The sequence below is a fragment of the Odontesthes bonariensis genome, chromosome 3, assembly GCF_027942865.1.
Source record: "Odontesthes bonariensis isolate fOdoBon6 chromosome 3, fOdoBon6.hap1, whole genome shotgun sequence".
In the NCBI taxonomy this organism is placed as follows: domain Eukaryota; kingdom Metazoa; phylum Chordata; class Actinopteri; order Atheriniformes; family Atherinopsidae; genus Odontesthes; species Odontesthes bonariensis.
This window is the reverse complement of record NC_134508.1, coordinates 33,057,241-33,073,545: the sequence shown is the minus strand read 5'-3', so window position 1 is coordinate 33,073,545 and position 16,305 is coordinate 33,057,241. Positions and strand designations below refer to the sequence as shown.

Sequence of the window (16,305 nt, the reverse complement as noted above, 5' to 3'; positions counted from 1 at the left end):
TGAATAGAGGAAAGAGAAGGACCTGGACTCCAGGGCTAACAGAGTGCAACGGGAGGAAGGAAGGACGGTGGGTAGTACACGTGTGACAGTGACAGCAGCGGCATTCGAGCAGAGGAGCACCCTGGGAGGCAGGAGGACCAAGAAGACAAGAACAAAGACATGTTAAAAAGAATAGAAAGGAGGCAAAGCGTTTCATTGCATTGAATGGACAGCGAAGAAATCCAAGTTCCTGTGAATGACTGTCACTACACTTAGACTCTGAGTAGTGGCCGTCCAATCACAGTTGGGCATGGCGGGACTGTGGTGCTTTGGATTTCGCTGTATGGTGTGCACGTGGCTGTAGTAAAAGTGGAAATTTGGGGGGTGGAGCAGAGTGTAAATGATTAGACAGTGTGTTCATTTGTTTCATCAGAAGCAGCAACTCTTTGCATGCACGGCTAACATGGAAGGATTATGAAACAGTGAGCAAAGACGTGTGAAAAATCCTTCGCTCATCCTACCGAGAACAGACGGAGACACAAAATAATGGCAGACAGTGCAGATACCATCTGCGGTCATTGTGTGTCTCCAGCTGTATATGTTGCACATATTTGGCACATCTGTTTTTTTTTTTTTTACCCATTTTGGTCAGATTTGTGTCTCACTTTGACCCTCATACATCTCTTTGGGGTCATTTTGTTGCACTGATTTGGTGGTTTGCACCTCTGTGATCATGTCGCACCACGTCATAGTTGTTTTGTAATCTTGTGACACAGTTTAGCTGTTTTGCATCTCTGTAGCTTTTCTGTCTCTTTTAGGCCATCAACATTTACACTCCTGCCAAATTTACTCAAGGGAGTATCGCATTTGGCAAACCCACTAATTAGACATCACCATAAAAGCCTTTTCTAATTATTTTAAAACAAAAAGTGAGGGTGTGGCTTTCCAAATCATACTTGACACACTTGGATTAAATGGGCTGTGTTCATTTCCATGACTGCCACATGCTTCATCTGGTGATGAGTTGGCTGACTTTTTGCAGGGGACATGCAGTCTTTTCTCACGATACTGTAAATGCAGCAATCAAAAGCATACTTAAGATCGCTTTACAGCTTTAAAACACTTCAGTTGGATGCATTAAAATGTAAGCCGGACACTCAGGGAACTAATGTTTGCTTAATTAATTGATGACTGCAGTAGATCAAATCAGCTAGTGTCAGTTGTAAATGAGAAACTTTTACATTATGGTATATCTGCCCTGTGAGAATAGAAAACTTGATGAGTGTAATAACTGGGATTGCGTGCGACAGGGCTTAACAGACATTAAACAGCTCCTTGGGGAGAATGTACAAAAAAACAGTTTCAGTTTCAACCTAATGCATTTTGGAGCAACAAGAGCATCAATACAAACTGCAGATGACAGAAATCAGTCCGCCCCTCATCTACAACTTAAACACCAAGACAGGCTCATTATGCAGCTCTGGGATCACTCTGCATATTGCCTTTAGAGGCAGTAAAGCTAAATGATTAGCGTCTCTGCATAAGCGTGCGGTCAAGCAGCATGCTCGCGCTCTGGGGTGACAGTGATGAGTGAAAGCTTATCATATGCCGCCTCAGAGGTTAATACATCAATGCGTCACTGAGGATCTACGTAAACATTTTAGCAACACTCTCAATCAGAGAGCGCAAGACAGCGCAAGTCTAAATGTGTGTGCAGTTGGGGGGGGGGGCTGAGCCCTGATGAAAGTCCCAGAGGAAATCAATCACCTGCCTGTGAGCAACAAATAAAACTTTCATTCATCACTTTTCTCATATGCACACAGAGAAAATATCCCCTGATCGGAAGGACTCTCAGAGCTGTGGGGTATGTAATGAGGCTGGCAGTGAAGTGATGACTCATCACTTTCTGCCACACACTGCCCATGGGGGGGGGGGGGGGGGGGGGGGGGGGGGGGGGGGGGGTTCAGCAGTGGAGGAAAAGTCGGTCATGAGGTCTGCGTAGCTTTTCTGAATGATGGCTGTGCAACAGCATGTTTCTACCCACCTTGTGGACCTTGCAGTCGGAGAGCGCATTCAACATTCATTCACAACAAAAGAGGCGCACACGTCAGTACTCACCGCCGATCGTCGCGCGCTGCTCCATGACTGAGACACTGGACGGCTGGTTTTGGTTTCCATGAACTCTGAGCCCAGAGATGACGGGGGCACATATTGTCTCGCCCTGGCCTGAACTGCCATTTGATAAGCCACTTCAAACGCTTGTCCCAGGGTTAAGATGATCTCGTAGGTCTGTGTCTGCGTTTGATTAAAAAAAATAAAAAAATACTTTAACGTTCAAATCAACTGACACTGAATGTAAAGTAAGATTAGCAAAAAAAACAGTGTACAGTTTATTTTAACTCATGACAGTTGACTAAACACCAGATGTTACCGTAGCTTGACTTCATAGTGGGGTTAACTGTATAAGGCCATTTTAAAAGCTCCTGAATCTGTGACAGTCTTTGTTGGGAGTTAAACATTCAACAAGCTTTACAAATGCTTGACCCAAGCTTTTCATTTGTTGGATAATTGCTAGATGTTTATTCATCCATTAGCTCTTGTTTGAGAGGAAGGGAAAGCTGTGTTTTAAAAGCCTGCTGACGGTTTAGGCCCAAAATACATCTGTGATATGTTCAGAGAATATAAACCCAGCAGAGCTCTTAGATCCAAGGACTCAGGTCAGCTGGTCCAGTCCAGAGTCCAGACTAAACATGGAGAAGCAGCATTTAGCTGTTATGCTGCAAACAAGTGGAACAAACTGCCAGTGGAGATTAAACTTTCACCAAATGGAGACATTTTTAAATCCAGGTTAAAAACATTTCTGTTCTCATGTGTCTATGCATGAAATCTGCACGCTATCTTTTAATTTATCTAGGCTGTTGCTTGTTTTTAAATTCATTTAAATTATTTTATTTGTTTCTCTTTATATTCTTTTAAGTATTTTTAATGCTTCTTCCACTCCCTGCTGCAATGCTTTTATTTTATGTAAAGCACTTTGAATTATTTGTACATGAAATGTGCTATACAAATAAATTTGTTTTGATTTTGATTTGTGTTCAGTTCAAATAAGACTTGTGGCCCTGTAACTTTCAGCAACACAGTTCAGTTAAAACAAACCCAGACTAATAACACTTAGGCTTTAATATGCTCTAATAACCTTCTCCTAAAAGAATATGTCATTAAAAACAGAAAACTATTTTTTAAAACAATCCTCAAAGTTGATCAAATATTTTGGACTACAGATCCAGCCCTCTCTTTGCATGCTTAATGCATTCTGGGTTCGATGATGATGTTCAGTGACCAAGCTCGACAGTCACACTTTAAATAACCAATTTAAGTCAACACTTTTACAAGCCAGCATGTGGTGCTGTGTTAGGTTGGAGATTTGAGCCAAAACACAGCAAGCAAAGTAAAGTGAGTCTTCACAGCTTTCCAATAAAACATGAGGAGCAAGAACAACTTTCTAAAGAGCTGTTTAAATGGATCTTACCTGATCCTTTTGATAACTTTGTCACTACAAAAGCGAGTCAGAACCAGCAACATAATGCAGCTGGATGATGATTATAATACCGCTCATTACGGTCTGCGCAGTATTAGCCCAGTGTTCCAGTTCCCCTTTAGCCCTGAGTTGTGATTGGTTATTGTTTGGTATATTCAACACACATTTCAGCCACTCAAAGCTCAAAAACCATAAGAACCAAAGCCCAAACACAACAGAACCGAATCACTACTTCATCACAACAATCCCATGAGTCTTTGCTCAGCAGTTACACTGCGTTGGGATCTAAACGGAGGCCAAACAGAGATCATACTTGTCTCACTGTAGGGTCCAGTTGTATCACTACCACCCACAATGCAAAGCGAGATGATATAAGTGGACAGACAAGTATTTAAAAAGAAAAAAAAATAGATTCATATAGTTAATGCCAATGTAAGCTTAATGAATCATATTAGAAAGGAGGTTCCCTCCACAGAGGGACACACAAATCACTACATAATCTGTGCTTGTACATGGATTCGTCCCACATGGTAGGAGTGGGACTCAAATCAAGCCCTCTGATGAGCCGATCAAGAAAACAATGTCCCCAGGACGATTGCAGGCAGGTTTAACTGCAGGGCGCCTTAAATCCCACAGCGAACATTCACTTTCACAAATGATTTACATACAACTTGACAAACAGCTGCTTGAATTTGTTCAGATTTCCGTTGCTTGCTACAAAAGCTTTTGTTTCTTACCACTTCCACAGTGCTGAAGACATGGCAGAAGTGGTGGCCACTCTTCAGATCCTTGGTGATGTATGCAAACGTACAAAGGTCATCTGGGTCCTGGGCGGCACATGAGATGTTCCTGATCTCATGCTCGGCAACTATAGTCTAAAGGAGATGAAGTAAAGGAGTGAAGTGAGCGGGAAATCAACCACAAATGGACTGTCAACTGCAGTGTTTGAGTAGGACAGATCAATAAGCAACAAAACACACAAATATATTCTACAGTACCTTTGTGGCTGCATCAATGAACTTGACCCCTCTATAGGTAATGGAAAGTATGACAACTGGACCCTTTTTTGAATCCTTTGATTTCTGGAACAGACAGAAATTATTTAAACTCAATCATTTGTTGTACCATCAGTTTTAAAATGACAAGGATGGTTGTCAGCTGCATATACGACAGGTTAGTCCTTTTATTTTATGACCATTGTTATCTGAAAATGTATTGATTGCTATTGTCAACCAAACGATCAGCCAAAGATCTTCAGAAATACTTACTCTAATTTTAGCACAGGCATCTTGTGTGGACTCGATTCCTCGTAGATCCCTGATTATCATTGATCCTAGATACTAGGAGGGAGAATCAAAACACGATTAAGGACACAATTTTGTCCCTGATATCAACGCATCATAAGTCAAATATACATCGCTCAAAAGAAACACAAAAAGTTGCAATCATTAATTTAAACAGTCTGGCTTCTGTTTCACAACAGAGATGCTTAACGTTGTCATATTTTCATCCATTTTGTTTATCGAGACTCTATTTCTGTGCTGAAGATTGTGAAGGTGACTTACTGTTGCCTCGTACCCGCAGGATTCCAGGATGAGCTTCTCAGGCTGGTGATGCCAGGCGGACACTGTGGCGTACGTGGCAGAGTGGCTCGGCGGCCGGAGGTTTAAACGAGACTCTTTGTGTCGTTCGCTGTGTCTGTCCTGCAGAAACATATTATCGGAGGTCGGAGAAGGCAATACAAATGATGTACCAATGACATTCTCTCTGGTAGCAGAGAACCTGCCCATTCTTTGAGTTAGAAGCCTTTTTTTCACACATCTAATGTACATCTCACTCTGTATGGTTCAGGTCGAGTGGGAAGATGTGTTTTTTTGCTCTACTTTGTAAGCAGTCTTGAAGCCTGTTTAAATCCAAATCCAAATTTGTGTGTCTCAGTCAAGCTGGTGAGTTAAAAGACTTCTTATCGTTGTACATTTGTGAGAACAGTTGAGGTATGTGTGGTCAGCACTTTAGAGGAAGTCGTTTTTGATATGCTTGAAGGCTTATAAATATTCAATAACGTTGGGCCTTTAGGTCTGTAGGATGTGCTCGGCTCTTTCATAAATCACTTGTCAGAGTAAAATGTAATAACAAGGTTTTAGGAAAAGCATTGATTTAACAAGTCAGGCTTCCTGAGCAGTGCAATATCGTCCTTATTCATGGAAGCTCCTTTGCTTTTTCTCTTTGGCCTCAGTGAGTCAGATACCAGGCATGCCAACATAACTGTTTCTGTTTCTGTGGTTTGACCTTTAGCAAAGGCTAAAATTTGATCACTGAATTATTCTTGGTTTACTCTCTCACAGAATAACCCAAGAAATTCAGGGACGCTGAAATTCCTTTGCGGCAGTCAATAAAGTTTATAAACAGCTGTGGGGCAGGACAATAATTCAATATGTTTTCAATTTCAGTGATACCATACTCACATTTATATCCAAACAAATGATTCTATGCAAGTACAAAAGTTACAAATTAAGTCATTTATTTCTTTGGTGCAATTTTGCCAACACAGAAGGACTGAACAACAGTTCATTCCTTCTGTTCTTTTGGATATATTCTCCATGTTTTGATATAATGAAACTCGAATAAATGAAACCAAATCAACCAGCCCTGAGGGATTGTCAGCTTGCTGAACTTAAGAGTGTCCTGAATAGGCCTATGTGTAACTAGTTGCACATTTTCAGCTACTTTGCCACATTTTACTCATGAAATCTATAGAACTATTGTGGACAAGTTTAACAAAATACCAGACAAAAATGTAACTTTTGGTCAAATCATCAAATTAAATACTCGACTAATCAAAAGACTCCTTTATTCTGGTGATGAATATTTAGAAAATACAACATTCCTCGTCCAAACTTAATACTCCTTTGAGTTTTACACCATGACGCATGGACACAACAGCTATGTCTCTGTGAGGCAGCCTCTGATCATTTTCTGCTGTTAATTGACTGAAAATAAGAGAGAGCAGATGGTTTCCTGAACAATGATTCAAGTGAAAGAAGGCTGAACTCACTACGGAGCGCGGCCTCTCGTTATAAGAGCGCAGAGATACGCTACAGTCCTGGTCGATGCCTCTCCGCCTGCGGTCTGACTCAGGCAGGGGGAGGAGCGTGTCCATGGAGCGGCTGGTGTAGGGATCCATCTGACTGAGGGGAGATGTGTTCTGGGACAGAAGGTCATGGAACTGACACACACACACACACACACACACACACACACACAGAGCAGATTAATGGTTAGACTGCATTGTCTACATGGGCTGCTTTCCCTCATCTTTATCGAGGCTTAATCCTTGACAAAAAGAGCCTCTTCCATGTAGAATCTCGATTCCTTTTAGCCCTGTTTAATCTGCTTGGGAAATCAACCCTGAGCATTTGACTGTTGTGAACATAATAATATCGAAGAATCTCATTCCAAATTTAGGCATCCATCTCCAGAAACAGAAGTTTTCTCACAAAAACATGTCGGCACAGAAATACTGCTCACCATGTTTTTACTTTACTCTTTACTCTCAGGCATCAATCTCTGATGAAATGTACCAATAACTGCCAACCAATTTTAAGCAATTTCAAATAAACAAACATTAACACAAGTGACAATAAATAAAGGTTATACTGAGGACACATTTTTGTGAATTTAGCAGATATCAATGGACTGTCAAAACACTTTTGTAACAATAAAGACAAGGCACTGAAAGTCAACTTTATATTTTCTCCTTACCATTATTGGGGACAGGCGACGGGACTTGGAGGGAGCCTCTTCATAAGGCCTCTCTGCTAGAGATGCAATGATCCGCTTCCTGTGGCCCAAAGGACCAATCTTAATAACCTAGAGAGGACAATGTGAGGGCAAAAGATGAGTACTTCCACTGAACCATCACATCAATATCTCATACACAAGAATTTATCTAGACAAAGCTAATAAAGATACATCCAAAATACACTGAAAGACTTGATGGCTTGCATCCTCCTCTGGCAAGCATCCACAGGCAAACAGAAATGACTTTCGTCAATAATTCAGCCTCAATCTGTTTCGCCATAAGCCTAAAACACATCACTGTGTCCTTCTAGAGACACTCGATAATTCACATGCCGTTTTTGGACAGAGAAGACCATATACCGACTTATAAGATAATAAACTGTAATATAGACGGATGCATTTCAGTTTTCATTATTTAAACATGTTTGTATTTTATAGTATCATAGCACTACAATATGTCTACCCTGAGTATCTCTGTCCTGTTAAACAACTTTCAAAGGTGGTGTCACTTCATGTGTCTAAAACCCTCACAGGAGGAAGCATAGGTTAATATATGGAGTCAAAACCCATTATCTTAATACTGGATATTTGCATAATTGGTCATTAACATTCACGCTCATCCTGTAGGGGTGGATGTCGAGTGATTAATGTTACATTTGCAATTATGTTCCCGGTACAAACCTTTTCCAGAACAGGCTCATAGAATTCTTTGTCTGACTTCAATTAATTGCTCAGTGAGCCAGAGACAGAAGAGGCGACTGGTCTGCACGTTTGATTTCTTGTGTTGTTTTCATCATCACTGTTTACAAAATCCCAGTGAGACCAGTACGCATGGGGTTTGTAAAAAGACCCCTGGGACTGTATGAGACCGTAACGTAGCTCATAGATCACCTTGAAGCCAGATGCCATTTGCTGTAATATGCTGAAGAGGATGTAGGAAATGTAATGGGCAAAGTGAGCTCTGCCAAGATGCTCAGAGGCAGTTCTGCTACTCTGCACACTGAAAGTAATGTGCCCCACACACTCACACCCCCATCTTTCTGCATCGCAGTGTGCTGGACACCATCCCTCTCGCGCTGCATTGGCAGTGTGCTTGGCTGCTGCTGCTACTGCAGCTGTTTCTGCTATTTAATCACCGGTGTCTCTGCATGGCCCAGGCCCACAAACAAACATGAGCAATATGAACTCTACAAACACTCATTCTCAGCTCACACACTGCTCTTTGATTGCACATCAAACATCTTGGATAATCTGCCCTCTTTATCTGATTGTCTGTTACATCCATGGTACCATCTTCGCCACAAAGCGGGAATCATTTTTACAGTCTTGTTTAATGGGATATCTGACATCAGTGCAAACTTATTTGGGGCTTATTTGTGCCATGTGATGTTACAGTAAGTGGGTTTTATTCATTTTTGTTTTAAGAAACAACCTGTTGGAGTCATTTCACCAAGTATAGAGAAAAATAATTAAAGTACACGGTGTGTACATAATGAAACCAAAAATAAAGTTTTTTTTATAGTGGAGTACTTCTCAACTCGTTTGATTTGGGACTCTTACAGACACAATTACTTGATTGATCATCCCCAGAGAGATTTTGGGAAATGTCCGGGTAGCAGACACCCTTTCCACTTTTAAGACCAGGCTTAAAACTTTCCTTTTTTATAAAGCTTATAGTTAGGGATGGCTCAGGTGATCCTGAAACATCCCATAGTTAAGCTGCTATAGGCCTAGACTGCTGGGGGAGCTCATCTGTCACACCTTTCCTCACTTTACTCTCTTTTTCCCCTGTTTAATTTCTCAAATGATATTATGTATATGTGACATTATTGTGGTCATTAACTCGTGTTTCCCTGTTCCAACAGATATCCTTTGAATGGTGTTACAGTGCCCCCCCCTCCCTTTCTGTCTTCTGAAACCCCAGCTGGTCGAGGCGGATGGCCACCCTTCCTGAGTCTGGTTCTGCCAGAGGTTTCTTCCTGTTAAAAGGGAGTCGTTTCTCCCCACAGTCGCCTCAGACACGCTCATGATGGGAGACTGGACTGAAGAGAAGTTTCGGTGCAATCTGTTGTTTTCCTTAGCTAGGAAATTGTTTTTGAATTGGCTCTGTATGAATGAATTGGATTATTTCTATAAATAATTATGATTACAATGAATTGAATTCCAATTGGCTTGAATTGGACTTTATTATTTAAGTGCCTTGAGATGACATTTGTTGTATTTGGTGCTATATAAATAAAAATGAATTGAATTGAATTGAATTTTCATGTTTCTGGTTGTTTCAAGTTATTATAAAAAAAATAAATAAATGAAAGTTTTGATAGTTCCAGGTTCAACTCCCAGCTGGGGCCTTTCTGTGTGGAGTTTGCATGTTCTCCCCGTGTATGCGTGGGTTCTCTCCGGGTACTCCGGCTTCCTCCCACTGTCCAAAAACATGCATGTTAGGTTAATTGGTGTCTCTAAAATTGTCCTTAGGAGTGAGTCTGAGCGTGTATGGTTGTTTGTCTCATTTGTCTCTGTGTGGCACTGTGATGGACTGCCGGCCTGTCCAGGGTGTACTCCGCCTCTCGCCCATTGACTGCTGGGATAGGCTCCGCCCCCCTGCGACCCGACCGACGGATTCAGCGGTATAGAAAATGGATGGATGGAAAGTTTTGATAAAGTGAAGATAATGTACTTAGTAACTCAGGATAATCGTTGTTTGTCTTTTCTTTTTTTTTCCTTCTGTACACCTTCTGTTTCCAATCTGTTCCAGATTCCATTGATCCCATTCCAAACCCTCAGATTTACCATAAAAGGCCATCAGGAAAACACAGCTCTCTGAATACACACACTTACACAAACTGTTTTGTTTGGTTTGGTTTCCACATTTACTGGACGTCTGTATAAGTTAGCGTCAGGCTTTGGTCCACTGACATGTATTCATTGTGGACAACCTGACCCAAACTGTAATCTTAACCATAACCAGTTCATTCCTAACTAACCTTCATCTAATCTCAGTTCACACCGTAGCCCTAACCTTAACCAGGACCCCACAAATTATGTTCTGCTTCATGGGGACCAGCTTCAGCAACAAATTCAGCAATAATACCAGAAAAGCTCCTGATGAGGTAGCTAGAAAATACACACGTCAGTGTTTGCACACATGCTGAAACTGGACATTGCATTAGCCCCATATAGATAAGTCCTCCTCAGTAATTTCTGATTATCATAAAATGTTACACTATTTCCATAAAACCAAATTAAGACTTTTCTAGTCATCAGTCACTTTCCTCCTAAATTTGCATTATCTCTCAGTTATCTATTAATTACTCAGTCATTTTGAAAATGTTTTATGCAAATTCTACCATCAGTGAGCAGTTCTCCGATATCTGAGCGCTGCATTTTCAAGAGCCTCTGAATTTCATACTCAAGCCACAAATCCAGGTGTCCTTGTCACTGAGGCAACCAGTATGTGAGAAAAGGTCCATAACGTCAAAGATCTGAAAGCTGATCAATATGCACATTCAGTGAGTCCATCAACACAGGGTGAATAATCAGTGTATTCTTACATTAACAATCTCCAGCTCCCACAGGTTCTTAACGCACTCCAGTGTGCGGTAGCCATTTGAAAGAAAGTTGGGGAGATATTCATGCAGGCCAAGGCCATCCAGCCAGGAGACGAGAGATGTGCTGCCATCACAGCCCAGTGCTTTTACCTACAGAGAGAAAGAGGCATGTAAGTAAACGATGATTTAAACTTAAAAACGAGGGGACATTATCTTCTCTCCTATTTTAATTTCAGTTCTACTAATTCTACAACTAATTCTGAACTATGACTGATTTTTTATCTATTTCATCTATTCAGGCCAGTAAAAGGACGGATTGCTCCTTAAGTCCCAAAGGCAGCAAAGCTTCTGCAATACCCACTCCATGCCTCAAAATGCAAAAATTGTGTCATTACACCATCTCTTGCAGCTAAACAGATAGAAATGATAATTTAATGCATCTAGGGATTTTTTAGATACTCATATTTTCTTTTGAACACTGAGGCATGTAGAATAGGCTCTTCAATTACTCACTTGAAAATGTTTCACCATTTGTTGTCAAGGTCTCGTAATTTCTCAGCATATTTGATAACAAATTTATTGATCATAGCCATCCAAGCTAAGAATGAACTCACTGCCGGCCACTGTCGCGGACAAAGGCAGCTGTCCCCTACATTGTGTTCACAGAAGCTGTGATTTCTGTTAAATGTGACAGATTGTAAAGTAGCCATGTGATGAATATTTGTACTTATTTAGCCCAGAGAAGCTAATGCTACCACCATGCTGCTGGATTGTCAAAAAAGAAGAGCAGAAACACAAAGCCAATGGCTTATGGTTGAGTTATTTCATTACTGAGCAAACAAACGATGAAAATGTAAAATGTAAAATAACAAAGACGCTTATAACAACAATCTTGCGACAGCCAATAGCAACATTTCTGCTCCTCCGGATCTGCACACACGCAGTAATATTTGTAAGCAAGAAAACCTTCTATACTAAAGGCTAACAACTTTGTGTAGCAAACAATTACAAGCTAAACAAAGCTTGTAATGTTTTTCAGAATGTTAGCATGCTGATGTTAGCATTCACTCCTGTTCTCTCTGTGTTGGGTATAAGTTATAATACCAAGTACCTTGGGCAAGCTACGTGCCGCATGGAGGATTTTCTTTCTGTGTCCTGGGTCAGTGATGCCCATGTCTCTGAGATCTAGGTCCTCCATCACGTTACTTCCCTGCATGTGCACAAACATGAGAGAAACACGCAAATAAACACATTCACACACAGACATAATCATAAGATGCATGCATGCAAACAATCACACTCATGCACGGTGACAATATATTGTAGAAAATCAGAAAGTTCAGTAAAGATCTGTCATTTATGACATCACATTCACATGCAGAAACACACACACATGAATGCAAACTGCATCTGTACAGGACTTATACAGTCTTGTCAAAAAAGGAACCCCACTTGTTCAACACTACATAAGAGGGTAAAAATGTAACTGCTCTTAAAATACACAACATGCACACATGCAGAATATGCACATCTCTGACACAAGCACTAACAACAGAGTGGGAGGACAATGAAGTCAAATAAATTGTGCGTGCCAACAGTAATCAATCTAATCTGGTGGGACTCAGAGGGAACAAAGCCTCCACAACAGCAGCAGCATCGACAGGATCCCTTTGCTGCTGCGTTTCATAGTTGGACACATACCTACAGACACACTTTGCAACTTTTTACAAGAAAGGCTTGATTCAGGACATGGAGACAATGGACAATAATTGCATTCCACATCCGTCAGATTCTTGTCTGTTTCATGGAAATGTCCACATTTGTTAAAAGCTCCATCTCTTTTCCATTTTTTTTAAAGCAGTAATGAAAGTACAAGAACCATGATAATGTGGAGCTAAATGTTTTTTTTTAATGTCTTTTTTTCCTGTGTGGACTGCTGCAAATTGGTTCTCACCAACCGAGAATGTTAAATGTTCTGTAGTTTTTACTCAGTCTGCTCTCACTGGATTGGTTTCAGAGCACAATGCAGCAGATCCACAGGCCTGTATCAGGGTGCAGTTACTCACTGATTGGTAGAATAAAGGTCAAAATGAAGTGGGGTCAGACGTAACGGAGGCCTAAAATAGATCCTTCACTTTTATTAACACAGTCTGAAGTTTTATGATGCCTCGGGAGACAAACTTATTACTTCATGCTGCATTTGAAAACATGTGACGGGAATGTATGGTTCAGTTCTTACATAGCTTATGAGCTATTGTAGTTTGATTTAATCAGACACGACTTGCAGATGCAGCCATGGAAGAAGTCCTTCATCTCACTGAATGCACTCAGTTAGGGCGGCAGTGAACTAGAACCGCTCTATTGGCCTGACCAACAGTGGAATTGTCTAGAAAATCTAACTTTGTTACTTTTTCAAGAGTCAGTTGGCATAATAGAAAAGGTTTATGTGTTACAATATGTATGTTCAGTTTCACATTATACCATTTGAAAAGGGAAAGGGGGGCTGTAGAATCTGATGCAATATTAATGCAGGGCAGATACAATGTAAATGCACGATGGGAAACTTCTAAATGTTATCTGTTGACAACTTGCCTCATTCCCGCCTTCATTTGGACATTAGAACAACAAAACATGATCCTATTTCTTAAAAAAAATGAAAAAGAAGAGAAAATAATGGTGTTGAATTTTTTTGAATGAGATAAGATGTGTAGGAACAAAGGGTAAGAGAATGAAAGTCATGAGCGCCCCACTTCTGGTAGCATGAAGGGAGCACAAAATGTCGTGTAAAAATGATGAGAATGGGCACACAGCTGTTCATTAATTTATGATCCCTCAAAAGCCACATCTCTGAGTAATCAGTACATGCAGAGAGCCTTGCCGACTCATGTGAGTGCTGGTAGGTGGCCGATAGGATACTTTGCACCGTATAGTGCATCTTCAGCTGCGGCAGAATTGGTTTGTGAGCACAGAAAAGATCATATACGGAGTCTTGTGTCCCTGCAGAATTTCTCTGAGGACGGTTTTCATTTTCCTCTGGGCTTGTAAAAGTGTGTAAAAGAACCTGTTTTTAGTTGAGTCTCACGTGTAGTTGGATATTTCTTACTATATTACTTTTGTCTGGGCTTCATTGTGTGTGCATTTATCTATTCTTTTTTATATTATGTTAATGCAGCGCGAGAGCTGACAAATGTATATGCAAACATTGCCGTTTATTGGTCCACCTTGATAAGTTCTTGTTAGTCTCTGGCCTTGATGGAAGATAAACACTCCAAAAGCCCTTATGGTCAAAGGAACTCGAACAAACTTAACTAAAATTGAACCACAGTCCTACTGATCTCTTTTACCATCTTTGTGAAGAAACCTATAAATGGGTTCTGATTGATCACATGTGAACCAAGTCTGGCATAATCTAAAAGGGCACCATATTAAAAATTCACAATGCTCGGCTGACTACTCTGACCTTTTTCTTGTTTTCAACCTCCACATCCTTGTAAATATCCATGGGTAATTTGCCTTGTGAGTCCAACGATTCATCTCCTTGATATGTTAAGTTCAGCACACATTAGTTGTGGCATGAGAATGAACATCTGAATGCCTGATGACCCACAGTCCTCGTCACATTGTTCCCCAGAATCAATTACCAACATGAACTCAAACCCAATCAGAAAACAAAATTGCTCTTCCAGATAATGGTACAGTTTGGAGTAACATCTCAATGAAAGAGAGTTTGTTTTGGCTGCAGAGATATTAACGTACAGCTTATATGATAGCAGCCATTTCTTTAATACATTTTCAGGATTTCAGTGCAGGTACCTCTTAATTTGCTAACAAAGTGATCTACTGTATCCCTACATTACAATTTAAAAAGTGACTCTACTGTGATACATAATGATTGTATCATATGTGCAAATGAAGGTTTTCATCAACATTACAGCTAAGAGGAATATCGAAGCCGATATTGACAAAAGTTTACTTTTTTTTTCCAAAGACCTTTTACATAAACACATTTTGATCATTTATATCTCCTCTATACATAATAAATATAGATATGGCTCAAGATATAGTGATATAGGTATTGGTTGTATTATTGGATATTATTGCTGTGATGTGTTTTTTTTTTGTCAGAAATAGTAGAGATTTATGTATTTTAACTATTGGTTTGATTCCGTTGGTACTTTGAGCCACAGCATCTTACATTATCTTACTTCCACGCGATAAGGAATAAAGATTTTAAAGTTGGGACAAGCAGAGAAGTTGTATGAGATCAACAATCACTCCCAGGAAGTACTTTGAGTTGAGGTTAATAGTTAAATAATTGAATCGTTAACACGTGCTGGCAGTTTAATGTTTAAAAATAAACCTTTGACTATTCTCTGGTGCAAAGTCTCTAAATTATTTAAAATAAGTCTTTGGCATTTGATTTATAATAGTAAAGGGCATAGATACTGTTTAATGGATCAGTACTTCTTTACTTTAAATATAAACTTTACAGTATGACTCTTATGGCGTTGTTTTCACCACATGAGCTTACGTCTAATCCCATATCTAAAGCTTGAATCTGAACCTTGTAGTAGGAGTGATAACATGTTCTTAAGCACCATTCATATTGTGAACTGGAGCCTTACCAAAAAAGAAAAACAGAGACGAGATACGAGCAGAATTTCTCAACTGGAACACTTTGTGAATAGAACAACTTTTTCTCAGGGCTTACTGGTCTTACTTAACTGAACTCAGCTGTGACTAACAGATGTAATATACAGTAGAGCCCCAGGTACTAATACAGCTCTATGGTCTGAGAAATGTCCACATATACCCTTCTGGCCGACTGAGCCATGTCTTCAGAGAAACATGAGAGGTGGATGAAAAATGTACTGTTTTCTTACATTTCCTTGAAATGCTCTTTATGGGAAACACAATAACACTTTTAGTCAGATTGTGAGCGTCCTGCAGCTGAATGACACCATTAAACTGTAATCTGACGTAGTTGTTTAAAATATTTAAAACCATTTATGGAAAATGTGTCAACGTTTCGCAGAGAGAAATATCTGTGTGATCATGGGTTTTTTTAAGCACCGTGGTGGAAAATTATTTGGATTTTGATAATTTATTAACAGACTTAATATTAAATTTAAAAGCAAAAAAATGTAATCTGCTCGAAAACATGTGCTTAAATTATACTAGACATGAGTATGTTGTCCATAATACAGCACCAGAGCATACCTACAATCGTATCTTGAAGAGTTATTGCAAGGGAGTCTTAGCAAAGCACAGAAAAGAAAAGAAAATGGTTAAAGAATTAAGTGAGAGTTGGTGAGAAACCAGGCTAAATGTATTAGAATAGACAGAGGATTGTTTGTCCTGATCATCTAACTGTGTCCTCATCGAGGTCGAGTCCCCTGGCTGCAAATAAGATGATTCATTATCGGGGAAATTTAGAGT

At 40.0% G+C, this 16,305-nt stretch overlaps 1 protein-coding gene across 7 annotated transcripts in view; it reads right to left on the bottom strand.

Annotated features, from left to right (window-relative positions):
- The window catches only part of anks1ab (ankyrin repeat and sterile alpha motif domain containing 1Ab), a 43,848-nt gene that overhangs the window by 6,808 nt on the left and 20,735 nt on the right, over positions 1–16,305 (bottom strand). For 4 of the 7 annotated variants that reach the window (XM_075461623.1, XM_075461624.1, XM_075461621.1 and 1 more), the window contains exons 4-12: positions 11,978–12,076; positions 10,870–11,016; positions 7,280–7,387; positions 6,573–6,743; positions 5,083–5,220; positions 4,786–4,857; positions 4,516–4,599; positions 4,255–4,392; positions 2,098–2,274 (exon numbers count right to left, since the gene is read on the bottom strand). In XM_075461623.1, coding sequence (XP_075317738.1) covers positions 2,098–2,274; positions 4,255–4,392; positions 4,516–4,599; positions 4,786–4,857; positions 5,083–5,220; positions 6,573–6,743; positions 7,280–7,387; positions 10,870–11,016; positions 11,978–12,076 — 1,134 coding nt within the window. Of the gene's footprint in view, positions 1–22; positions 122–2,097; positions 2,275–4,254; positions 4,393–4,515; positions 4,600–4,785; positions 4,858–5,082; positions 5,221–6,572; positions 6,744–7,279; positions 7,388–10,869; positions 11,017–11,977; positions 12,077–16,305 lie in introns of all 7 variants that reach the window. The other 3 variants (XM_075461620.1, XM_075461619.1, XM_075461625.1) reach the window with 1 other exon arrangement.